We start from the raw sequence: 24136 nt of genomic DNA on the forward strand, positions 1-24136 counted from the left end.
TTTACTCAACCCGAACAATCTCCCTCACGCTGTGCAGTGTGTCGCAGAGGCTCACACGCTTGGGATGCCGATAACCGACGCCATGTACCGTGCGGTCCTCGCAAACTTGTTTCGGCTGAAACTTGATCATGAGGCGGTGCGGTTTGCCGAGCGGGAGTTCGGTAAATGCAACGAGGACCCAGGGAATCCTGTGAATGCATCGCTATCACTAAGCCTTGCCATTATTGACGGACTTTTGGCACATAACAGACCTCAGGAGGCACTCCTATTCTTCTCTACATTTGAGACAAGGCTGGGCAATGTTGTGGGGTCCGCAACGCGCGGACTTGGCACCATTGGGCTTCGTTCGCAAAGGTGGATTGTTCAGGGGCGAGTGGCCGTCGTCGATCACAACGTCCTTCTGGACCCGCGTTGCGAGTCTCTTTTTTCCCATTATGACTCCATACTTGTGCCCTTTTCTTCCATTCGGCTCCTTGTACGTCGGGTGCGGGAGTTATTCGGCACGCTGAAAGGGCGTTACACGAAGCAGAGGCTAAAGCGACTGCAGGAGCTGACGGCCGATCAGAGTATTCCAGTGCGTGTCTTACCAATGGCGCATCAACTCATCGCCCACACTTACATCGTGGATGGACCTATCACATCCGAGTCTGTCGAGTGTTTACGCGAAACGGCACGAGAGAAGAAAGACGAAGATGAGCAGCTGCGAGAAGAGCAGAGGCGTCTCACAGAGTCGGTTTTTATCCGTAAAAGGGATGCACTTTTCTCCGATGATGGTTTTGCTGCTCGAGTTTGTGGAAGCAACCTCAACGAAGGGGCAGATGTGGCTGTTGTAGTGAAACCGGGCGAGACCCCTGTTGTCAGCGGCAGTGGTCCGGTCGTGCTGAACAGCCCGGACCGCATGAGTGCCCCAGAGCGTGTGCTTGCTGTGGCTGTGATGCTCAAATCTCTAAACCCCGACTCTAATGTGCACGTTGTCTCACCAAATCCCGTACAGTTGCAGGTAGTGGAAAAGTGGAACCAAATGCATCCCGCCATACTCCTGACGATGGTTCGTTACCCTGAAGAAGTCACTTTGAAGGCACCGGCAGAAGAGCAGCAGCAGCAGCAGCCCTCTTTTGACAGGAGTAACGAAGAAGTACCCGTAACAAAAAAGGCATCTTGCGATCGGGTGCTTTGGCATGAAAGAAGGCCTCTCTTTTTTCCGTCATGATACGAACGCCATGTTTGTGTACGGAAACAAGTTCACATCACCAGCAATTGTTGCCCTCAGTGGAATGGCATATTTACATCATGCGTAAAGCTACAGGGGAATGAGTGTGAGGGGGGAACCGCCTGAGGAATTAAAAGATGGATTTAACTGATATTGGATTTGTATTCTGGTTTCAATTTGTCGTTGTTGTTTTCGTTGTTGTTTGCCTTTCAGGGCACGTTTTTTGATTTTCTTTTTCCTTTTCACCTTTTGGCTTATCTGCTTTTACGCAAAAACCCCGTGACGAAAGGAGTTGATGGAAGCCCCATGCGATACGGCGGCATTGGGATATCCCGAGACATTCACTGAGGAATTTATTCGCTACTGTCTCGTCCATCATCTCCCGCCGTTGCTATTTCATGACCTCAGCGAGGTGCTGGAAAGGATTCCACGGTATATTCGTGTGCGGCCACAATACATGTTAAAAAACATACTGATGCCCCCAGAGGATAACAACGTCGCAGGTGAGGATGCAGCCAGACAGGAGAGATGCCAAATCAAGGCTCAGATTGCGGCTTCTTTTGGTGTTTCCTCTGCCAGTGTAGAGGAGGTGGAATGGCTTCCAAATCCGTATTACTACGCCGTTCCTCGAGGTGTGGCAATGAGCCGCGCGGCCATTTACCAAATTGGCATGGTCTCTGCGATGGATGCGGCTTCCGTAGCGGCGGTGGTGGCGCTGCGTCCGTGTCAAGGGGACCTGGTGTGGGATGTATGCTGCTCTCCCGGAATGAAACTGAGCCTTATTGCGGACGCCATTGGCGAAACGGGAGTGGCAGTTGGGACGGACATCAATTTGAATCGTTTGTTTACTGCAAGATCAGTACTCAGGAAACACCAAGCAGGGAATGTGTGCCTGTTTGCCGCAGACGGGACGTCTTTTACCCTGCATGAAGCTGCCGCAGCTCTCGACGAAATGATATCATCCGGGAAACCTGGAGGCAACGGCTTAACGCCGTGGGAAGAGCGGAAGTTGCGGCGGTTTCGGAAGCGACGACATGAAATGAGTGTGAAAACCGCGACGGCATCCATTGGCGTGAATGAAGAAAGGGAATTGGCGGTGGCATTTTCCACGGTGCCTGCACGAGAACGGATTTGCTGCATTGAGAAATGGAAGAAAGAGCATCAAGGATTTGACCGGGTGCTTGTTGACGCCGAGTGCTCGCATGATGGATCATTAGCACATATCTTTTTCAATGACGCTACAAGGAAGCCGTTTTCTGCTGCCAAAGCCACGCCAATGACAGTTTCCTCTGGGATTGACAATGCACACCGTATGCAGCGGCTGCATTTGGCCCTTCAATCGGATGAAAAGGAGGCAAAGGTTCAAGAGGAGTTGTCACCTCTTTTACAGATCCAACTGAATCTACTTCGAAACGGCTATTCACAGTTGAAACCGGGTGGGACACTGGTGTACTGCACATGTTCTTTTACATACGAGCAGAATGAATTCATTGTGCGTGAAACCGTTTCTCGTGTAAATTCCAGCAACGACTTAAAGCGGCAGTACAACGGCGAGGCCGTGATACGACACCCCTTTCTATACACGCACGAAATAGTGAGTCTGGAAGCGATATCGCCGATCGTGCGTCTAACAGATGCGCAAGCAGCATCTTTGCAGGAAAGGTTAAAAATGGATCCCGATCCGTACGGAATTCTTTGTGCAGAGGTAAAGAATGAGGAAGAAGCGACCTTCACGGGCGTACGCCTCTGGCCTCGCAACTTCGCCACCAGCTTCCAGTTCATTGCCAAAATATGGAAACGGCCATTGTGTTCTTCAACCACCGAGTAAACGGCGAGACCCTTCAGCGTTTTTGCCTCTTTGTGTATCTTTTGGTGTGTGCGTGTGTGTGTTTTTTCTGGTATTTCCGGGGTTTTTTTTTTTTACCCGGTGTTTTACCGTTGTTTTTCTCTTTTTTATGTGTTTTCTGTGTGTTTTATTTACACGCAATGTCGCTTTCAATTCTTTTTTGTTATTTTTGTTTGTTTATTTGTTTTGGAGGGCGGTTGCTGCGAAGGGCGTGGGGAGCGGAAGAGGACGGAAGGCGACGATGCGTCGGGGATTTAGAGCGGCGTCAATGGCGTGTGCACAGCCGTGCCAGGCAGTGCCGCTATTTTCTCCGTTTGGTGAAAACCTCCACATGTGGCGTTTCTCAGCGCTGGCATTGCACCACCAACAGCAATTCCGACGCCTGGCGTCGCTGGTGGCCGGAGGGGCGAGGGACGACAAAAAGACCCTTGTTGCCTGCTCCGTTGTTGCCCACCAACGCCCCGTGTTGGCCTCCCCCACACAAGTCGTGGATGTCACGTTCTGTGCGACGGGGGTAAATCACGCCCTCCATCGCCAATTCAACGCCGGCAAAACGCTTAAAGGTATTCTTAAGGGATGCGCAGAGCAGAACGCGCTTGGCGTCGCAGCTGCAAGTGGTCAACGCTATTCGGCAATCACCGACGTGTATTTATACGCATTACCTCCGCAGAAGCCGTGCCCACTCCATGCCAGCAACAACTTGCACAGTCATCCCGGTCATGGAACCAAACCCGTTGATGAAACCAATTGCGTTTATCCAATAGAATCCCTAAAAGGGACTGTGTTTCCCTGCCCGGAGTGCTGGCGAAATCTCTCCACCGTAGCAGAAATGCGGCACGATGACGGAGAGGAGGGGCCGTTGAACTTGTTTGTGCAAGCACAAAATGAGACTTCAGCTATGTGGAGTGTTTCTGTCGCCAGGAGATGCCTGATGTCTTCTCCAACCCCTGCGATAGTTGTCACAATAGTGCTCCCCGAATAACGTGTGGTGTGTGAGTTTATACATATTTGCATATAATTTGCGTTCCGTACGTCATGCTGTGGCCTCTCTATCTTTTTTGTGGAGGAAAACTTCCGGACACCGTGAGGGGGTCCAGAAGTGTTATTTAACTTACATATTATTATTATTATTTTTTTTTTTTTGTGTGTGTGTTGGGAGAAAAGGGAAGGAGGGGGATAAAACATTGCAAGAATCGAAGGGAACCTGGAAAATAGGGGAAACGACAATTGAGCACTAGGCTTCTTACTTTCTTGGTCGTGCCATTTTGACGCTTTGGCCGCATGTATCATGCAGGGTGTGCGTCGTGGAACCATTTGCTCCCCGAGCCGCAGTCCTCAACGCCGGCCACCTGCTCCGCAGTGAAAATGACGGCGCCAATGCCATTTCACAACAGAGCGAGGGAGAAGGAAGAAAATGGCAGCGAGCCTGTCGCCCAAATTACGGCAAACGACTGGGAAACAGAAGCCCTCCGCCGATACAGAAGACTAAAGAGCAGTCTGACAAGCATCTCCTCACAGCCCGAGTACCTCTCGTCCAGTGCGAGCAATGGAGCTCTTTTGCAACTGATACTGCGCTCTAAACTGTTACCAATCACGGATTGGTGCGAATGTGCGCAAGTGATGGGGAGTTGGTTTCAAGGGCCCAGGCCTCTCCCTCTGGAGCTGCTTTCCTACGTTTTGACTCATCTTATCATGACACATAAATTGACGCCACACAGAGCCGCGAAATGGATTTTGGACCTGAGCAAAGTACTTCTTGCTGGGGATACCGATGCCGGTGAGCCATGTGGTTTGATTCCCATCAGGAGTTGGGACGTCGCGACGGCGTTGGAGCGTTCCGTTTACATTTTGCAGTCCACGGAACCCTCATCGTTTAATATCATCTCCGCCGTGCTGCTTGACCTTCTGCTGGATGAAATACTCCCAGGAGGAGCTGCGCCAGAGTCGTGGGGACTTCTACCCCTCTGTTTTCTTTTAAAACGCAACAAGGAATTCATGCAGTCCGAGTGGGAAAGGGACAAGAAACGGCATTGCGCTCGCATGAAGCGTGCGTGCATACCGGGATGTGAACTTCCCATGCACATTGTGGCGGTCCTCACTGCCGTCGTGTGAGCAGTTATTGGCTGTAACACAGAGAGAGTTTGCTTGTTTGTGTGTGTGTGTGTGTGTGGCGTGAACGGCGTAAATAAATGGACTAGAGTCATTTTGCTCTTACTTGTTGACACTCCCCACAGACATTTGTTGTAATAATTGTTGCTCAGTCTTTTTCACAGATCACACGCCTGCTGCGGATGTTTTGTCTGGCATCCGGAAAGTTTTTTTTGTTTGTTTTTTTTTTTGCGTGGAGCAGATAAATCAATATTGTAATCTATGCGTTGTTCCAAAGCCAATTACGGCATCTGACATTTCCCCCGCTGCCATGCGTTAGTTTATGTCACCGACCGCGAGGGTAATAACGAAGACGGATATTGCGGCTGCCACGGAGCACACAGACACACACAGAGAAACACACACTTATACTCGTTAGGTTACACACGCACCGACACTTCTTTATAAAGGAAAAAGGGATATCAGTTTGTTTGTTTGTTTGTTTTTTTCCTTTGCATTCAGTTGATTGTTGGTAGTTCATTACGCATTGTGGAGGAGGCGATGCGGAGAAAAACTTCTCGAAAACACGACAACGCCACCCTCACGGTTTCCCTAAACGGTATTTGCAAGCAAGCGGATTTTCTTCTATTAGCCTGCATCTTTCACAAATTGAAGAACTACGTCCAACTGAGACAGCAAGACACACATCTCAAGAGATGTGCAGTACTCCTGAAGCATCAGGCCATCAAAAAGATTGTGACGGATCACTTTATCCGTTGGCTCGGCAACACGCAACGCCAAATCAGCATCCGGTCCGGACAACGTGAGCCCACAAAGATTGTTGTACTTCCTCGAGCCCAGGACTTTATCAATTTGGGTCTTCGTTACCTGGCGCGATGGCGCCTTTGGCTCCGATACCTGCGGCAGCGTCAGCACCGGAATGTGACGCTTCTTTACGACAAGGTAACGGAGGTCAGGCACCACAAGTTCTTTTTTAAGTGGTACTGTTTTCTCTCTGAAGGGCAAAAAAAGAGCTTTTTGTTAAGAATTCATAACCTAGAATCTGAAAACATGCTTCGAGCAGAATATATTGCAGAGCTGGAAAATACACTCCAAAAACAGAATAAAAGCATCAATAACCTCACAAAAGACGCAGAAAAACTTCAGGAGCAAAAAAAAAAGCAACAAACCGAAATCAAATGCATCAAAGAGGCAATGGAAATGGCAATAACAAAACTTGAAAAGAAATCTACTGAGGTGCCGGGTACCAAAACACTACATGCAGCCGAGGAGATGGCTCGGTATGGGGATGACGTGCCCCTTCGATTGCTGACTAGCTGTACGGATGCGGCCAACGCGCTTGAGAAGCTGCGGAAGGCACTGCCAGACGGTTTCGTGTCTTCGGGCGGGAAGGAAGGCATTGCAGACGTCATTTGTCAGCAGACGAAGGCGCTACAGGGCTATACAAGCAGGATGGAAAATGAGCTTGCTGCCCTGCGCAGCTCCGACAAGGAACTGCGGCAGCTGGTGGAGGATCTCCGAGCACATGACGAGCGTTGGGAGCTCAACCCTAAACGCACAGCGAGGGCCGCCAAAACTCACCAGAAGCGGCAGCTGGAGGGCAGTGACTGGGGCACCGTGCTGCGGTCCAGGCCGGTGGAGCTGCAGCGCGCGCTCATCACCGATGCTGCGGACGCATGCCACGTTGAACCGGAGTGCATCACGAACGTTGTCATGGCGGCGGATGGACTTCTGAGCTTTGACGTGCAGCATGACCCCTCGGTGAGTGCGGAGGAACTCAGTGGGCGAGTCAATGAGTACCCGTTCCGCACCGTGAGACGGGTGTACCAACGCCGTACCGCACCTAAGGATGGATTGGACCTGTTAGAGGAGCAACTTGCAGAAAAGGAGCAGAAGGTGGTGGAGCTTCGTGAGTTTATGGAGATGGCCGTCACGACTCTCGGGAATCCGGACGCCGCGCCGCGGGTGTCTGAGGTGCGAAGTGCAGCCGAGGAGATGGCTCGGTATGGGGATGACGTGCCCCTTCGATTGCTGACTAGCTGCACGGATGCGGCCAACGCGCTTGAGAAGCTGCGGAAGGCACTGCCAGACGGTTTCGTGTCTTCGGGCGGGAAGGAAGGCATTGCAGACGTCATTTGTCAGCAGACGAAGGCGCTACAGGGCTATACAAGCAGGATGGAAAATGAGCTTGCTGCCCTGCGCAGCTCCGACAAGGAACTGCGGCAGCTGGTGGAGGATCTCCGAGCACATGACGAGCGTTGGGAGCTCAACCCTAAACGCACAGCGAGGGCCGCCAAAACTCACCAGAAGCGGCAGCTGGAGGGCAGTGACTGGGGCACCGTGCTGCGGTCCAGGCCGGTGGAGCTGCAGCGCGCGCTCATCACCGATGCTGCGGACGCATGCCACGTTGAACCGGAGTGCATCACGAACGTTGTCATGGCGGCGGATGGACTTCTGAGCTTTGACGTGCAGCATGACCCCTCGGTGAGTGCGGAGGAACTCAGTGGGCGAGTCAATGAGTACCCGTTCCGCACCGTGAGACGGGTGTACCAACGCCGTACCGCGCCTAAGGATGGATTGGACCTGTTAGAGGAGCAACTTGCAGAAAAGGAGCAGAAGGTGGTGGAGCTTCGTGAGTTTATGGAGATGGCCGTCACGACTCTCGGGAATCCGGACGCCGCGCCGCGGGTGTCTGAGGTGCGAAGTGCAGCCGAGGAGATGGCTCGGTATGGGGATGACGTGCCCCTTCGATTGCTGACTAGCTGTACGGATGCGGCCAACGCGCTTGAGAAGCTGCGGAAGGCACTGCCAGACGGTTTCGTGTCTTCGGGCGGGAAGGAAGGCATTGCAGACGTCATTTGTCAGCAGACGAAGGCGCTACAGGGCTATACAAGCAGGATGGAAAATGAGCTTGCTGCCCTGCGCAGCTCCGACAAGGAACTGCGGCAGCTGGTGGAGGATCTCCGAGCACATGACGAGCGGTGGGAGCTCAACCCTAAACGCACAGCGAGGGCCGCCAAAACTCACCAGAAGCGGCAGCTGGAGGGCAGTGACTGGGGCACCGTGCTGCGGTCCAGGCCGGTGGAGCTGCAGCGCGCGCTCATCACCGATGCTGCGGACGCATGCCACGTTGAACCGGAGTGCATCACGAACGTTGTCATGGCGGCGGATGGACTTCTGAGCTTTGACGTGCAGCATGACCCCTCGGTGAGTGCGGAGGAACTCAGTGGGCGAGTCAATGAGTACCCGTTCCGCACCGTGAGACGGGTGTACCAACGCCGTACCGCGCCTAAGGATGGATTGGACCTGTTAGAGGAGCAACTTGCAGAAAAGGAGCAGAAGGTGGTGGAGCTTCGTGAGTTTATGGAGATGGCCGTCACGACTCTCGGGAATCCGGACGCCGCGCCGCGGGTGTCTGAGGTGCGAAGTGCAGCCGAGGAGATGGCTCGGTATGGGGATGACGTGCCCCTTCGATTGCTGACTAGCTGCACGGATGCGGCCAACGCGCTTGAGAAGCTGCGGAAGGCACTGCCAGACGGCTTCGTGTCTTCAGGGGAATTTGACTCTATTGTCGATGTTGCGTGCAATCGAGCCGCTGAACTGAATGATAAGGTTGTACAGTTGTTGAAGGAATTGCAGGATTCCAAGAGTTTTGCGGTATTTTTGCGTGAAGTCTTGCAGGAGGCAGCGTCAAGGATTTTGGTGTTGGCGAATTACACGCCTTTTTCTCACCCACCATCTCTATTTAAGACATTTGACGAAAAGGTTGCTTCGCTGTCGTGGTGTGGCTCAGAAATTAATCTTGATGCGTTTGAAGGCTCCCCCGATGCAAGAGATTCTCTGGATGTCGTGAAGGATCACTTGTTGCAAGATCTTAGTCTGACAGCCAATGGGCCCTCTACAGCGGGTGTGCTACGCTCTTTTAATGGGGCTTTGGGGCAGATGTATGAGATGCTGACGAGATGCAAGAAATTCTTCTTGGAGCAGGAGAGGTTGGCAGGGCAGGAGGGAGAGAAAAGAGTGTTACTGGTCAAAGCTGTGAAAGACGCCGTCGCGGCGCTACAGGGATGGTCAGTTGCGTCCGGTGGTTTTGCCACGGAGGGGATGGATGAACTGCAGCTTGTGACAGACATGAGGCAAGAGAGTGAGGTGGCCTCCAACACACTTGCACGTTTGCGGCAGCTACTGAGTGGGAAGGCAGTGGGGAAGAAGGTGGGCTCTGGCAGCTTGAACGAGTTGCACGGTGATGAGTCCCTTATTGTGCAGTTGCCTGTTATTGAGACGCATGAAGATCTCTTAAATGCCGTGTCGAAAGTGTACGACCGGCTCCAGGAGGTCGGCCAGGCGTACAATGATATTTACTCTGCATTTATTCAATTTGTTCCAGAACCCTCTCCGATTATTAACGACATGAGTTGGAACGTCAGTTGTGTAGCACCGCCAACGAGCCTTTCTTATGACCCGGTTAAGCGAGCCGAGTTTGTCATCCGCGGTATGCACAGCTACATCGAGGGGAAAGGACGGGAAGTGAAGGAGCTTCGAGGTGTGATGCGTCGTGGCATTGTGGCTCTTGGCGGTGCCGAGGAATCCGATACGGACGACGATCTCATGGACCAGCGAAGGAGTGCGGCGAAGAGTACGGCGGTGGGAGAGAAGCTCGCAGTGCTCTGCCGTGAAACCGGCGACGCCATCGAGGACACCAGAAAGGCACTTGGGTTACCGAATGAAGGCAAGTTAAGGCTACCGGCAGTGATCTCCAACCTAGAGGAAAAAATGCAGGAGCTGGATCTTGTCACGATGGAGTCTGCATTGCTGGTGAGGGAAGTAAGAAGCACCCATACCGATACACAAGAAAGCTCTTCAAACCTATCGCGAAATCTGAGACCCAAACGGAAGCCAGCAGCACTGGTGGTAGATGATTTGAAATCGGGTTGGACGAACGCGGTGAGGCCTCTCCATCCAAGTCTCTCTTCCGCTGAGGCAGGAACACCCAATTTGAAACCCGATGAGCTCCTTCGGCAGATGCGAATTGAACTACAGGATAAGAATGCTGAAATACGGGAGCTTTTCGGGGCTTGTCGCACAGTTGTCAGTCTTCTCGATGGCTCTTACAAGGCGAATGTTCAACCGCCGCAGTGTGAGGGTGCACTTGTGCCGCTCCTCACCACACAAGCTGAGGAATTGGAACGGGCACTGCGGCTTGCAGAGGAAGTTATTTCTTCCTTTGAGGTGCAGGGTACCAGTGGCGTCGGCAACTACCTCACACTGCTTGCGTCGCAGTTAGCATCGCTACGCATCGAGAAGGAAAAACTACAAGAAGAAATGAACAAACACAAAAAGGAAAACACACAGCTGGTGACTGAATTTAATGAGGAAATTAGTTGCCTTAAGAAGCAAAACGAAATCCTGCTCAAAAGACTGAAGTCCCTGCAGGAAAAACTGGGGGCACTTGAAAAATTACGGCATCTTCGAGCAAAAGAGATGATGGAGATATTACGCTTGAGAACAGTAAAAGAACACCTCGGTAGAAGTGTAATATTGTGGTTAGGAAAAGTCGTTGCCACGTGCACTGCAGAAGCACGCGGCGCCGCTAATGAGCAGAAAAGGCTTTCTATTGCCATTGTCCAGAAGCAGCATCAGCAGAACCAACTTGCAAAATTACTCGCAATTGCCCTTCACTCGCTGCCAGGGGAAAAAACAACAAACGCCGATGTGTTGGACACAGAGAATGCATTGATACAGTGCGCACTGGAAGACGAGGGTGCCGCTCTTGAGGCTTTTGCGCGGAAGCGACTCGATGCGGCCAAAGTGTGGATGCAGTCATTTTTAAGAGCCCTTTCCAGTGTGGTGTCGCTTCGGGCGGATACCGTAGCTCTCCGCCAGTTGATAGCAAATTGCTGGCGTGGGAGATTGGAGGAGGCGTACGGCCAGGTATTGAACGCAGCCTTTAAGGAGATTGCAGATTTTGACAAACAGAAAAAAATGGAGTGTGATTTCCTGCGAAATCGTGCGCGGGACCGGGAGGAGATTGCGCGTGAAAACAGGAGTCTTTCCTGTGAGATTGCTGGTATGAAGGAGCAGTTGGGTCTGGCGCAAGATTACATGGCGTTGCAGGACGAAAAAATTATTAAACTACAACGGGAGAACAGGGACCTCCGGATTGGCGGTGTGTTACGCCGGGAGGAGAAGGAGAGCAACACTTCCACCGATGCCACCCCCTCAAAAAGTCTCCGTGGCGGTTCCGGGGTGGAGCGCATAATGATTGCGCGGGCAAAAAAACTGGCGCTAGAGGCGATCAACGCCATGGCGGGGAAAAACTTGGCGGCGTGCATTGGGGAAGTGGCTGAGCTCACGCTGGAGATGTACCGTCGCACCTCAGCCGCTCTTGAGGACGTCTACAACGCCCAGAATGCGCCGCTTGGTCCACTTTCTGCAGTGGTAGAGGCACGGCTGCAGGAGCTACAAAATATGCGTGGTGTTCAGAATGATATTGTGGCGCGCCTTCCCGAGTTATTTCGGGTACCATATGTCAATTGATCTTTTTGGGTTGCCTTTAATTATGTAGTGTACTTTGCTCTCTTTATGTGTACGTTTTTTTTCTTACTTTTTTTTCTCTCTTTTGGTTTTATTTCTTCCTGTCTGTTTGATTGCCGGAGAACGGTCGCTGTGCACATCCCATCGTAAGTGTCTACGGGGAAGCGTGTCTTTATTGATTTTTTTCTTGCATTTCTCATGCGTTGTCTTCATTTATTTTTTTAAGAGACACAGTGGTGGTCAGGCTCGCTGACGCAACGATGGATGGTGGTTGTAGTCACCACATTGGAAGAGAAACATTGGAAAAGTACGAAGAAAAGTAATATGCACACACATTGCTACATTTTGTAGGGGGAGTTTTTAGGGGAAAATGCGTGGCATCGGAAATTTAAGGCACACACGGCATTGAATGAAGGGTCATTCTCATTGGCCGTTATTATGCTGTGATCTTTTTCCACTCTTTAGCTGCCGCTGATGAGGAGCCTGGGTGTAGTGCGCTCCGCAATGCGTCTCCATTGTGTTCACGAAAGACCTCGCCGGGAGTGTTATCATTCCCGGCAGACTGTAGCGCGTGAGCCACAATATGGGTGGGGATGGGATTGGCTGCTACTCCCCCTGTAGAGTTTGTTAATGCGGTGCGATACCGGTTGGATACATTTGCAATCCGGTAGAATGTTGGCGTAACGCCTCATGCGTGGGAGCAATGGGAGGATTGCTTTTGATGATGATGATGATGACGTGAGGATTGTTTTTTTTTTTTTTCTTTTTTTCTCGCATTGCATGGCGGGGTGGGGTAGGACTTGCATTCCCATTGCGTTGTCTTCTGGATCCGGAAGGTGACACTGGGCCCGGTTTTGCCAGAGTAATCCTTTTAGTCGAAAACCCACAAAGGAGCAAAAAAGAAAAAGGAAAAAAATAATAAGGCGGATGAGTCTGTGCGAAAACTGCAATTTGGCGACTGAGTGCCGTGGCATCCAAGACATTGAAGATGCAAAGGCTTCGGCATCAGAGTTCCACTACGAGCCAATCTTCCAGCCTTCTGATCCGCACCACGACGAGACAGAGTACTACATGCTTGAAGGCGATTATGTTAAGACGGTGGAAGTTCTTGGGAAAACGATCTTGCAAGTAAAACCAGAAGCACTCACTGCTTTGGCGCATCAAGCCTTTGCCGACGTACATCACTTCTTCCGTAAGGATCACCTTTCTGGATGGCGACGCATTCTTGAGGATCCTGAGGCCTCAAATAATGATCGCTTTGTCGCCCACACGCTCCTGCAGAATGCCTGTGTTGCTGCTGGTCGTGTCCTTCCAGCATGTCAGGATACGGGGACGGCGATTGTCCTCGGCAAACGTGGCGAACTCTGTTGGACGGGAGGAGAGGACGAAAAGCACCTTTCCAAGGGTATTTGGGACTGTTACATGAACCGGTATCTGCGTTACAGCCAGACAGCGGCGCTTGACATGTTTAAAGAGGTGAACACTGGAAATAACCTGCCGGCACAGTTTGACCTGTTGGCGACAGCTGGAAATGAGTATCACTTTCTCTTTATTGCAAAGGGTGGGGGCAGTGCAAATAAGGCCTTCCTTTACCAAGAGACCAAGGCACTGCTGAATCCCAAGTCTCTCAGGGAATTTATTGAGCAGAAGCTTAAGACCCTCGGCACGGCGGCGTGTCCCCCGTATCACATTGCTCTTGTCATTGGCGGCACAAGTGCGGAAATGACGATGAAGACGGTGAAGCTCGCCAGTTGTCGCTATTACGACTCTTTGCCCATAACTGGCAACAAGAATGGTCGTGCTTTCCGGGATCTTGAGTGGGAAGCAATCGTGATGGATATCGCCTGTAAATCTGGTATTGGAGCACAATTTGGGGGAAAATACTTTGCTCATCAAGCTCGTGTCATTCGTCTACCTCGCCATGGTGCGTCGTGCCCCGTTGGCTTGGGTGTCTCCTGCAGCGCGGACCGTCAGATTCTTGCAAAGATCACACCAAAGGGTGTATTCGTGGAGCGGCTGGTGCGGGACCCCGCACAATACCTGCCAGACTTACCACCCTCCTCTCTAAGCACGAACGTGGTGAATGTCGATCTGAACCAGCCGATGAGCGAGATTCGCAAGCTGCTCAGTCAGTACCCTGTTACCACCCGCCTCAGTCTTACTGGGACTCTCATTGTGGCGCGCGACATTGCCCATGCGAAGATCATGGAGCGTTTGAATAATAATGAAGAACTTCCTCAGTACATGAAGGATCACCCGGTGTACTACGCCGGCCCAGCGAAGACTCCAAAGGGAATGGCCTCCGGCTCCTTTGGGCCCACAACAGCAGGTCGTATGGACTCTTACATATGCCCCTTCATGGCCGCCGGTGGAAGCTTTGTCACGCTTGCAAAAGGGAACCGCTCAAAGGCGGTGACAGAGGCGTGCAAGAAGTACGGTGGCTTCTATCTTGGAAGCATTGGAGGATCCGCGGCTATCTTGGCGCAGAATAATATCAAGAACGTTGAGGTTGTGGAGTTCCCAGAGCTTGGGATGGAAGCGGTGTGGCGCATCGATGTGGTGGACTTTCCTGCCTTTATTGTCGTTGATGACAAGGGCAATGACTTTTTTTCCAAACTCCTTTGATGTTTTTATGCAAATATATACTTATATGTACACTTCTATATAAACATAAATCTCGCTCTTCTGTGGATGTAGAGAACGAAGAAATGGATTGGTTTCTGTGAGCTGGACGAAAATGAAAGGCCGGAAGTGAGTTGCGCAAACGCTGCTCGTACATGTCATTTTGTAATTTTCCAAAAGAAGAGGGAGTTGAGTGAAGACTATACACACACACACAAACACACGTATAAGCATTTGCACACGCGTGCAGGAAAATAAAATAAGTCTTGTTTCCTATCACCATCCATATGACTTTCTTTTCAGATTTCAGTGAAGGTAACAATGTAGAAATTAAAAAGAAACAAAAAAACGAGAAAAACGGGTGTTTGTGCGGGCACTCACACGCACAAAAAAGTGAAAGAGAGAAAGAGAGAGAGAGAGGGAGAGGAGAAGCGGGTGTGTGGCATTCCAAGGCGAGTGTTGAGTCCCCCCTTGTCAGGTGTGACACAACAGTCAGCAGACGCCCCGTCAGTCACACCCCGCTTGAGGTGAGGTTGAAAAGAAATAAGTGGCGGATTGGACAGGTGAGAACGAGAGAGAAGGGTGGTGGTGTTTTCGCCTCCTCGCGTGTATTTATAGCCCCGCTTCCCCCAGCATTACATTCACGCCTTTTTCTTTCTTATTAATTTTTCTCAGTTTTTTTTTTTTTTTTTTTTTTTTTTTTTTTTTGATTGGCGTGATGGGAGGGTAGGGGAGCGGGGGAGTTGAAGGCTCTTGCATCTTTTCTTGCCGCTTTGAGTTCATTTTGCGTCACCGCCGCCGCGCGCTGTGAGACCGGGTGTGTGCACGCGAGCCGTGTGGGATGATGACAGGCAAGACCACATCTTTTGGCGATGTGCCGAAGAAACCACAAAGGCGCATAATTTTCCCCGTTTATTTAATTTTTGGAGTTAAACTTCATTTATCTCCCGTATCATCTCTTTTTGTTGTTGTTTTTTCTGCGGCTAGGATCCTTGCCGAAGCACATTCAGGGGAATTAAGGCTCAGACGGGACTGCAGGAAGCACAAACACACCGACAAGGGCATAAATAAAAGCCATGCAGCCATCCATGTTGGCGCATGACGGGAAAAACGCGCCACGAAATTCCCTTTCATCGTCTTCTTCATTTAAGACCGTTTCGTCTTCCGCCTCTTTAGGCGATGACGTTGGAAGAATGGGCATGCTTTTTAAAACTGAGGCGCTGCAAACATTGTTTCAAGATGTGGAGCCCACGAATGAGCCCGTTGCGCCAAGGCAGCCGGGTGTCTTGCAGATTCAATATTCAAGGGCCTTTGACTACGTTATGGGCCTATATCGAACAATGAGCGCGAAATTTAGTGGCATTGGCTCCCCTTCGTCAGCGAGGTGGTTTCTTCTGACAGCATTCGTGCTATGCCAATGCAATGGACACTACACTGGGTGGAAGGACCGCCGTGACGTTGTCTTGGAATCCGCGCGCCTCCTAAGCTCAACGCGGGAGGATTTACTGGTGGAATGGGGGACTAAGGAAGAGAACTGTGCCGGGAACGGAGAACGTTTGGAGGAACTCATGCCCCTTGTGGAGAATTGGCTGCCGGCGGAGGCGGAACTAAAAGGGCCTACCGGATCGTTTAGCGAGTGGCGGGCGGTACGGTGGGAATTAAACGCCGTCAAGTGCTTTAACTTGAAAAATCATAAAAACTTCCAGGTGTGGCATCACCGAAAGGAACTGCTCCTAGAAGCCCTTGCACGTACCGATTCTCCGTCCCGCACGTCGGATCTCGCTTCCATGGGCCTTTTCGATAAATATCTAATTGAACATCATGACGTTCATTTCAGGGATATTGATGAGCGGTCTCTTTGCAATGAGGTATTAAATATGGACCATAAAAACTATCATGTGTGGTTGCATCGATCGTGGTTTGTGCACGCCTTTTATTTTCTTGTCCAGCCCCCATCGTGGACGGCGCTGTTGAATAACTACGCCGCAAGTGCCGACCAGCGTGAGAAGAGCACAGCACCTCTGCGACAATTTGTGGTGCAAGAACAGTGGGAAGAATACTGCCTGGAATCCAATATTCCTTCGTGCGGTTTGAAAGACGAGCTAGGGTATACTGCGGTACTCATAAGAGATGATAACCTCAACAACTCCGCGTGGTGTCACCGTTTCTACCTGTTTGACCACGATCTTATTGGTGTTTTGTTGCAAACGAGTTCACAGCACCAACCGAATGATGTGGAGAAGGTGTTGCGTGAGTTATGCCTTGATGAAATGCATTATGCGTTGCAGTGGTGTGTTTATGAGCCATGTAACGAGTCTTCATTTGTTCACGCCCGGGGTGTTGCGAACGTTCATCAATCCGCAGCACTTCGGCTTTATCTTTCCCGTGATGCAACAGGAGCATATCATAATTGCCTTGCTGACAAGGGACCGATTTCCTCCATGGAACCTTTACCCTCGCATTACATGTGCTTGAAGGAAAAAGTGCCATGGGATGTGTTTCTAGCAACATTTTCCCTCATGCAGCAGCAACTTTGTGTGCTGAGGGAAAATGTCGCTCCGCGTGCCGAAGAACTCCGCAGCAGGGCGTCTGCGTCAGACAATGCAACGGTGCGGATGCTTCACAATTGTCGTTCCCAGTTTTTACTTGACAATGTGTACCAGGTGTATGCAGCGCTGTATCACGGCCTATTCGTGTTGCTCGAGCACCTCTGGCGTTGTTACTTCACAGAGGCGGAGAGAAGATGGGTGAATGAGGTGCTGCCGCCCGAGACGTACGCAGAGGGGACCGAAGCAGCGGTCGGAGTAATAAAGACGCAGCAGCTGGAATATTGCGTCCGATTTTTCTTGGAGCATGAAGTGCAGGCGATGGAGCTGGCGCGGCGCCTGGTGGTAGAAGATTCCATCCGGTCAAAGTACTGGAAGAATGAAATAAAGATTGTCATGCATAGGGACTACATCTAACTGTGTCCCAATAAACGAAGAAGTTGAGAGAAAAAGAAGATGGAAATGTGAGAGAGAGGGAGAAAGAAACGGTGAAAAGAGTAATGAATGAACCATCCTCCTTAACAGAAGCCGATGAAAATTTTATATACATATAACACATTTAAAAATAGTGCGCGCGACTGTGAGGGTGAAGGGAGGTGGTAGAAGAATGATGCCTTGCAAGTGCATTTGTGTTGCATACCGTTTGATGTTCTTTTTTTATTCGTGATGCCTTGCCTCTGAAACTTTGAGGTCAAAACGCACGTTATCTGCCCCTGATGTCAAAAGCTTGTAACGCACAAGGGCACATCGCTGTTTCGCAGAAAGAAGAGGTAGGGGGAAAGGAAGCAAGGAAGGAAGAAGTGGTGTAACCGTGGTGAAGAAATGTTGACAGATAACCAGAATTGCCTTGAGATGGAACGGTCCGATAAAAGGGTGACTGTGGCTCTCATAAATACAAGGAGTGGAGAACGAACGGCGGCGGAGTTTGTCCGTAAGCAAATGGAGACACACCTTGGTGAGGAGAATGTCTTTTACCTTTTTCCCTCGGGCAAACCCGCAATCGCGGAGGCGAAGAAGTTCCTGGAACGCCACAATCCCGCAGTCGTCATCGTGGCGGGCGGCGACGGCACCGTCTCATTGGCGCTGGACATCACGGACGGCCTCCGCAGGACTAATATGCTCTCCGCCACATCCGCGTATGTGGCCGTTTTGCCCATGGGCACTGGAAACGACCTGAGCCGGACGCTTGGCTTTGGCGGCGGCTACGTGAAGCCTCTGCTGAATCCCGAGAAGAAGTTTAAACGCCTTTTGGATCGCTTGGCGCATGCGAAAGGAATAAAAATGGACAGATGGTCGGTCCAAATTCAAAAGAAATCCACCTTGACAGTAGCCAGCACGGGCGAAGATGCGCACGCAGGAGATAGTAGCAGAACTTATGGCGTTGATGATGTCCACGTGGTGGAGAAAACAATGATGAATTACTTTTCAATCGGCTTTGATGCGACCATTGTCAGGCAATTCAACGATTTCCGCAATGATCACCCAACGATGTGCTCTCAGCGTTCCCTCAATAAGTTGTGGTACGGCTGTTTTGGGTGTGGATCTATGTGTAACTCAGTCGCATTGCCAAGGAAGCAGATGAAATTAACTGTGGACGATAAGTGTGTTGCGATTCCTCCGGGTACAAAAGCTCTTCTTGTTACAAATGTAAAAACATACGCCGGGGGTGCAGTTCTTTGGAAAGACAATAGGTGCCGTTTTGCTAAACCGGACGTTGGTGATGGGTTGCTGGAAGTCACGGCGCTATACGGTGTGTGGCACTTTGCAGGAGTGCGAATGGGCATACGGAAGGCGATGAAAGTTGCCCAGGGGAATTGTATACGCATTGAGACCCCTGCATACTTCGCGATGCAATTGGATGGGGAACCCGTGGATGAATTGGCCTGCGGTGAGGAAATGATTGATGTGTCCATCACATTCTTCTCCAGAACACTGGTCATGACGTGTGAGGGCTCATAACACGGAAAACGATAAGAAAGGCAATAATGGGGAACAGTTTGTTACAAGACTGGAAAGACGAGCTGCAGTCATTGCCGTCGTTTCCGAGTGATGTTTGCAATACGGGCTGTGAATGGATTCATAAACGCTTTTATACACAAAATTATAGCCATGCTTTTTTATTATTATTACTATTTTTCATTTTTTTTTTTTTTTTTTTTTTTTTTTTTTCTTAAGGGGTCTGTTGCTTGTTATGTGTGGAGAGTTTTTGAAAAAGAAAGGATGAAAGAACAATCATTATGGCGACCTTTTTTTTTTTTTTTTTTTTTTTTTTTACCTCTCTTTTTTTTCCTTCCTGGGCATGTTTGTCTCGTTCGAACTTCAACTTTATTGTTACCCTTCTCTCCTCTTCCTTTTCTTAACCCTCTCTGTCTGACAGACACCGTGCAGGAAGAGAAAGTGCGCCTTTTAGTCTGCGTACGGGAGACTTGTCAAAGCCGCTGGCGTCGCACCGCGAATCACCACGTTCAGTCCTCTGGAACCACAACCAATACACCTCTGCCATATGATGTCTTAACACAAACACACGCATCTATTTTTCTGAAGCAATTCGATGAAACATGTTTGCTTTCAACCTGCTGATTCACAGCAAAACCCACAATCTCTCTCAGTTTTATGCTTTAATCCTCGGAATGCTGTTTTTGCTTTTGTTTGCGTGCTCACCCCACACTCTTCGCCTCCATTCTTGTATCTTGTCCCGGACCAGTTGGTCGTTATTTTTGTTGTTGGTTTTCCTTTTTCCTTCCAGATGGCTCACGGGAAGCCACTTGAATGAGTTCGGTGTAGGGCTTTTGTGGAATTGCATGTTGTTGTTGTTGTTGTTGTTGTTTGGCCTCGAGTGAGTGAAGTGGCTGGGAATTACATGCGGCCTTGCTTTTCGTGTTGGGTCTCTTCTTCTGTGGCTGCAAGGGAAGAAGACTGTGCTAGCAGCACTAATAGGGGAGTCGCTGGATAAAAATGCTGCAACGGAAGTTGTTGGCCGCTTTCCGTGCGAAACTTCCGCCTCGATCCGAGAAATCCGGCCCGCTGTCATCTCATCCGGGTAAAATCAACACCACCAATCCCGCGGCCCCACCAACGCCAGCGCAGTGGAACGCTTCTGCCGGCCCCATGACTACGCCGTACGGCGCACAAATTGATCACTACATTCGAGATCTTGAAGCACATTTCAAAAACTCCAGCGAAGCCATGCTAGACGCGCGAAAAGCTATCGAGGGAATTCTCACCGAGCAGGCGAAGGCGCGGCAGGAACACTGCCGAGAATACGTGCTGACGTTTGTCCCATTAGTTTTTACCCTCATACTGTTTTTGCGGGAGCAAATTAATCGAAGTTGTGCTGAGCAGACGCATTTATTTTTGAAGGAGCACGCGGATAAATGCAGCTCCCTGAAGCGAGTGGTGCTCTGATGAACTCCCACATAAAAGGAGGTTGGATGCTTTGGCAAAGATTGCTCTTGGGGGGAGGCTGGCAGAACAGAAGCACACGGAGTTGCGTGGTAAGTAACGCCCTCTCACTGTTTTTTTGCTGGCAGGGCTTTGGAAGGTCTCGATACAGTCCAGGAAAAAAGGGGAGAATGCCTTCTCTATGTCCACATGTTTTTTTGTTTCTTGTTTTTGTTGTTTTGCTCGCTAATTTTATTGGACGCTGTGCAAATAAACATGCCGCATTTCTTCTTAAATTCTTTTTCGTCTTTCTTTCCTTTTCCTTTGGACCTTTGCTGCTGCTTTCTTTCAGTGTATTATTTCGGGAGAAGGGGAAGGGGAGAAATTGTTTTGAAGGAGGATTACGCCTGACCTTTTGATGTTGGCTCCAACCGTCACTAGGGAAGCGTGCCAACCGATTATTAACGCCTTTCGATGTGCTGCGGAGAAGGGACAGACGCAGACCGACGTGGATGCCGAGTCGTGGGGTCGTGAGGTGACCCGCATTAACGCGGAGGCACAGAAAGCATGGAGCGAGCAGAGAAAACCTTTTATACCAGCCATGTATTTGCGACGGCGCGACCCCGCTGCTGAAGAGGCTCTTCGACTTTTACGGGTCACAAGCAAAGCATTTGAGCTCAATCTGCGCTTTAGGGAAATAGAAAAACTGGATGAGATGCATGCCAAATTGTGGGCGCTTCTTAGTGCTGATAAAACACGTCTAACGATAACCATCATAGAGTACATGGAAATTTTGAAGAAGTTTAAGGCGTGGCAAGAAGAACGTTTCGAGGGAACTCCGAAGGCCTCACCGCAGAGAGAGGCTTCTGTACAATCATCACAAGAATGTTTGGATGACACAACGCCGTTAGGGAGTGTCGTGTACTTGGCATCCGTGATGCAGCCACGGCCATCGCTACAACTTTATCTGTCATGCCCCCGTTCTCCTGCAGGTGGCGTGGAGGTGGTGCACATTTACCAGCGTTTTGCCAAGCAGGTGTCCCTCGTAAAGTGTGAGGCAGAATTGATCATGTGGGACACCAACAATGATGGATGCTTAACCGAAGATGAAATGGAAAGTTATGTGCGTGACTTGGTCCCGCGGATCGAAGCATTGCGAGATATCACCGAGGATATCCTGCCCTTCTACTGCTGCACAGTAAGTCGGCGCATCTTTTGGGTATTGGATCCAGGGTCGAGAGGTGCCATTCGCATCGATATGTTGTTGCAAAACCCGGTGATGGATGAGTGGGTGAGTCTGCAACTGATGCGGGAAGACCAGCCGCGGAACTGGTTCAGTGCCGCCATCACGTCACATTTATACGACAAGTTTCTTTTGTTGGACACTCGTAACCGGGGAACCCTCAATGCGGATGACATGAAGCGGTACAAAAAGGGCCTTCCAACCGTGATGGATGACGGCCTCCCACCGGGCGTTGGGCCGCTCTCGTCGCTTTTCATTGACCGCTTCTTTGAGACGAATGTGATGATGGCGAACTCAGAGCTGGATTTCCGAAAATTTGTAGATTTTGTGGTGGCGGTGGAGTTTCTTCCATCATGTCAGCGGCCGCTTTTTTTCTGGAATATCCTAGACATTGAGGGGTGTGGTTACTTGAAACCCGTGCATGTGAACTACTTCTTTAGAGAAACACACACGAAACTGGTGGCAGCGGGACTTGAGGTGCCCTCACGGGAAACAGTCGTGCAGGAGGCATTTGATCTCATCTCCACGGCAGAGCCGCTTTGCATATCTCGTGAAGAATTCATAAATGCCCCACAGGCGGGTCTCTTTGTTGCTCTTCTTGTTGATTGTCTTTCCTTCTGGACGTATGAAAATCGAGAGCAACGCTAACTTTTATGCAACCACGTTGTTGTTGTTGTTGTCGTCTGGGTTGTTGATTTGTTCATTTTTATTTTATTTTTGTGTGCCTGTGTGTGTTTGGATCTTTGCTTTTTTGGCATTTCCACTCCAAAGTTCTGCTTTTGCTGCGGCCCTCGCGTACGGTGATGTTTTTTTTTTTTTTGTTGTTGTTGTTGTTTCTATTGCTGTGCCCCTCTATGTTTTTTTTTTCCTCCTTTTTTTTTTCTTTCCCGGCGAAGTGAGATACGTCTTGTATTTCAGTGCGTGTTATGACAAACTCCTCTGCCCTCCCCGACCTTTTTTTTCCTTCTTCATATATAGAACGTGATAAGTCAGTTTGCTCAATTTGACTGACGACGAAGTGGCTATTTTGATGGCAAGGCCTTTATTCTGGTGCACTTCTTGCGCTCTTCAGTACGCATGGCACATTGAGGGGGCCTGAGATAACCCGCCGTTCTTCGGTTATATACCCCGTCATTTTCTAACATATGCCGATGTTCTTTTTTTTTTTTTTTTTCTTGCATGTATCTTCTGATTGTTGTTGTTGTTGTTGTTGTTTTTTAGGTCCATTTGGGGGTCTTTTATTTTTTATTTTATTGTCTGTTTTTTATTTATTTTCTGTTGTTGTTTCCCCCTTTGTGAGGTTAGCACCGTGCTTCAGGGAGTCAAAATAACGATGGATTTTGTGGAGGTGGCGCCAGAGGCTATTTGTTCTACCAGCCATTCCAGATTCCAGAGCCTACCGTACGATGTATTGATGCTGTGCGCGGAGTACACACCTGTGCGGGAGGTGCTGATACTTGGCACTCTGAACCATTTTTTCCATGAGTTCACCGCGCCTGACAACGTTGCCTTGTGGACAATCTTTACGGAACGAGTGTACTTGTTGCGCCCACCGGGGTTGAGGCGCATGCTGTTTAATGAGTCTCTTCTGAAAACGTACACAGCCGTGCATTCCATAAGTCGTTCGAATATGAAATCATGGGGTGGAATGACCATCAACGACGTTGAAGATGACGATGGAAACAGCAATAGTGAGAAGGAAGATGAAGATGTTGATGATGAGATTGTTATCAACCGGCATCGGCATTCAGCGCCCTCACTTGAGGGTTCTAGGAGAATTATTTCTCAGCCAGAGCTTATACAATGGGTAATAGATCATTCTGAAGAAGTTCTTCTTGACCTGCGGATGTTTTGTGACATAATCAAGGGCAGGGAGCCACGATTTGCGCTCACCGGACTTTTGATGGCCCTGCAGTTTGTCAAGAGGCGCATGTGGTACACGGAAGTCACAGATTTGGAATCTGTGCGGGACCTTTTGCGCTCGACAATTGTGGAGGAGGAACACGACCCGGGCTGGTCCGTTCTGCGCACCATAGCTGGGCGAGGTCGAACAATGCCAAAGCGATTTCGCGTGTCGGTTTCGGTATGTATGCAGACAGACGACATGGCGGAATTAAGTGCACAGCGTCAAATGTCCAAACTGAGGTGGAAGCGGTGTGCCGCCGTGGCTCGTGAGTATCTGAAGCTGCGAGAGGTTCTTCGCGTTATATTGGCCGTGTCGGAGGTTTCTGATCACCCCAATGCTCAGCAACGGTACGACAGTGTGTGGTCGGCTCTTCGCGGTACCACCGCCATGCTCAATGCGGAGAAGGTACCACAACACAATCAGTTAGCCGATTTGGACGAGTTAGGAGCGGCGATCCCCATGAGTGCATCTGGTGAGGAGTTACTGCAACAAATCCGTGATTTAAGTAAGGCGACGGTGGGAGGCATTGTAAGCTATTTTTTTGCCTATGTCATTGGCAAAGTTGAGCGCAAGGCATTTTTGTCGGCGTTGTTTAGCATGCAGCACCTGGCGGGTGCCGAGGGGTATAACGGTGTGCCATTTTGGTGAGCTGTTATTTGTGTTTCACTGCTGTTCTTTTCATGGTACTCCTTTCTGAGGCATTTTCCCAAGTCTTTTTCTGTTTTTTTGTATTTCTTTG

At 50.1% G+C, this 24136-nt stretch overlaps 11 protein-coding genes across 11 annotated transcripts, besides 13 other annotated features; all 11 read left to right on the plus strand.

Annotated features, from left to right (window-relative positions):
* Tc00.1047053507257.10 (hypothetical protein, conserved) lies at positions 1-1210 on the plus strand (the record flags this gene model as incomplete). Its single annotated transcript, XM_809419.1, has 1 exon — positions 1-1210. A coding segment is annotated over one exon (1210 nt), but the record flags the coding sequence as incomplete, so codon positions are not given.
* Positions 1-6459: a sequence feature (heterozygous, Esmeraldo-like haplotype).
* Positions 1506-3038, plus strand: Tc00.1047053507257.20 (hypothetical protein, conserved; the record flags this gene model as incomplete). The annotated part of the gene is made up of 1 exon (XM_809420.1): positions 1506-3038. One exon carries the CDS (start codon positions 1506-1508, stop codon positions 3036-3038), a length of 1533 nt encoding a protein of 510 aa, XP_814513.1.
* Positions 3298-4038, plus strand: Tc00.1047053507257.30 (hypothetical protein, conserved; the record flags this gene model as incomplete). Its single annotated transcript, XM_809421.1, has 1 exon — positions 3298-4038. The coding sequence occupies one exon, from the start codon at positions 3298-3300 to the stop codon at positions 4036-4038; it is 741 nt and encodes a 246-aa protein (XP_814514.1).
* Positions 4172-4199: a sequence feature (AT_rich).
* Positions 4338-5168, plus strand: Tc00.1047053507257.40 (hypothetical protein, conserved; the record flags this gene model as incomplete). The annotated part of the gene is made up of 1 exon (XM_809422.1): positions 4338-5168. One exon carries the CDS (start codon positions 4338-4340, stop codon positions 5166-5168), a length of 831 nt encoding a protein of 276 aa, XP_814515.1.
* Positions 5203-5226: a microsatellite.
* Positions 5630-5653: a microsatellite.
* On the plus strand, positions 5706-11702 carry Tc00.1047053507257.50 (hypothetical protein, conserved; the record flags this gene model as incomplete). The annotated part of the gene is made up of 1 exon (XM_809423.1): positions 5706-11702. The coding sequence occupies one exon, from the start codon at positions 5706-5708 to the stop codon at positions 11700-11702; it is 5997 nt and encodes a 1998-aa protein (XP_814516.1).
* Positions 6460-8661: a sequence feature (areas merged during assembly that could not be assigned to a particular haplotype. This can correspond to areas where the two haplotypes were merged or to regions with more than two copies in the genome that were merged during assembly.).
* Positions 8662-24136: part of a sequence feature (heterozygous, Esmeraldo-like haplotype) that runs on past the window's edge.
* On the plus strand, positions 12627-14324 carry Tc00.1047053507257.60 (fumarate hydratase, putative; the record flags this gene model as incomplete). The annotated part of the gene is made up of 1 exon (XM_809424.1): positions 12627-14324. One exon carries the CDS (start codon positions 12627-12629, stop codon positions 14322-14324), a length of 1698 nt encoding a protein of 565 aa, XP_814517.1.
* Positions 14717-14747: a microsatellite.
* Positions 14997-15029: a microsatellite.
* On the plus strand, positions 15398-17284 carry Tc00.1047053507257.70 (protein farnesyltransferase alpha subunit, putative; the record flags this gene model as incomplete). Its single annotated transcript, XM_809425.1, has 1 exon — positions 15398-17284. One exon carries the CDS (start codon positions 15398-15400, stop codon positions 17282-17284), a length of 1887 nt encoding a protein of 628 aa, XP_814518.1.
* On the plus strand, positions 17690-18826 carry Tc00.1047053507257.80 (diacylglycerol kinase-like protein, putative; the record flags this gene model as incomplete). The annotated part of the gene is made up of 1 exon (XM_809426.1): positions 17690-18826. One exon carries the CDS (start codon positions 17690-17692, stop codon positions 18824-18826), a length of 1137 nt encoding a protein of 378 aa, XP_814519.1.
* Positions 19000-19039: a microsatellite.
* Positions 19114-19155: a microsatellite.
* Positions 19670-19694: a microsatellite.
* On the plus strand, positions 19823-20272 carry Tc00.1047053507257.90 (hypothetical protein, conserved; the record flags this gene model as incomplete). The annotated part of the gene is made up of 1 exon (XM_809427.1): positions 19823-20272. The coding sequence occupies one exon, from the start codon at positions 19823-19825 to the stop codon at positions 20270-20272; it is 450 nt and encodes a 149-aa protein (XP_814520.1).
* Tc00.1047053507257.100 (hypothetical protein, conserved) lies at positions 20667-22139 on the plus strand (the record flags this gene model as incomplete). The annotated part of the gene is made up of 1 exon (XM_809428.1): positions 20667-22139. The coding sequence occupies one exon, from the start codon at positions 20667-20669 to the stop codon at positions 22137-22139; it is 1473 nt and encodes a 490-aa protein (XP_814521.1).
* Positions 22298-22377: a sequence feature (T-rich).
* Positions 22684-22706: a microsatellite.
* On the plus strand, positions 22825-24045 carry Tc00.1047053507257.110 (hypothetical protein, conserved; the record flags this gene model as incomplete). Its single annotated transcript, XM_809429.1, has 1 exon — positions 22825-24045. One exon carries the CDS (start codon positions 22825-22827, stop codon positions 24043-24045), a length of 1221 nt encoding a protein of 406 aa, XP_814522.1.

Source organism: Trypanosoma cruzi, genomic scaffold (assembly GCF_000209065.1).
Source record: "Trypanosoma cruzi strain CL Brener 1047053513421 genomic scaffold, whole genome shotgun sequence".
Lineage (NCBI taxonomy): Eukaryota > Euglenozoa > Kinetoplastea > Trypanosomatida > Trypanosomatidae > Trypanosoma > Trypanosoma cruzi.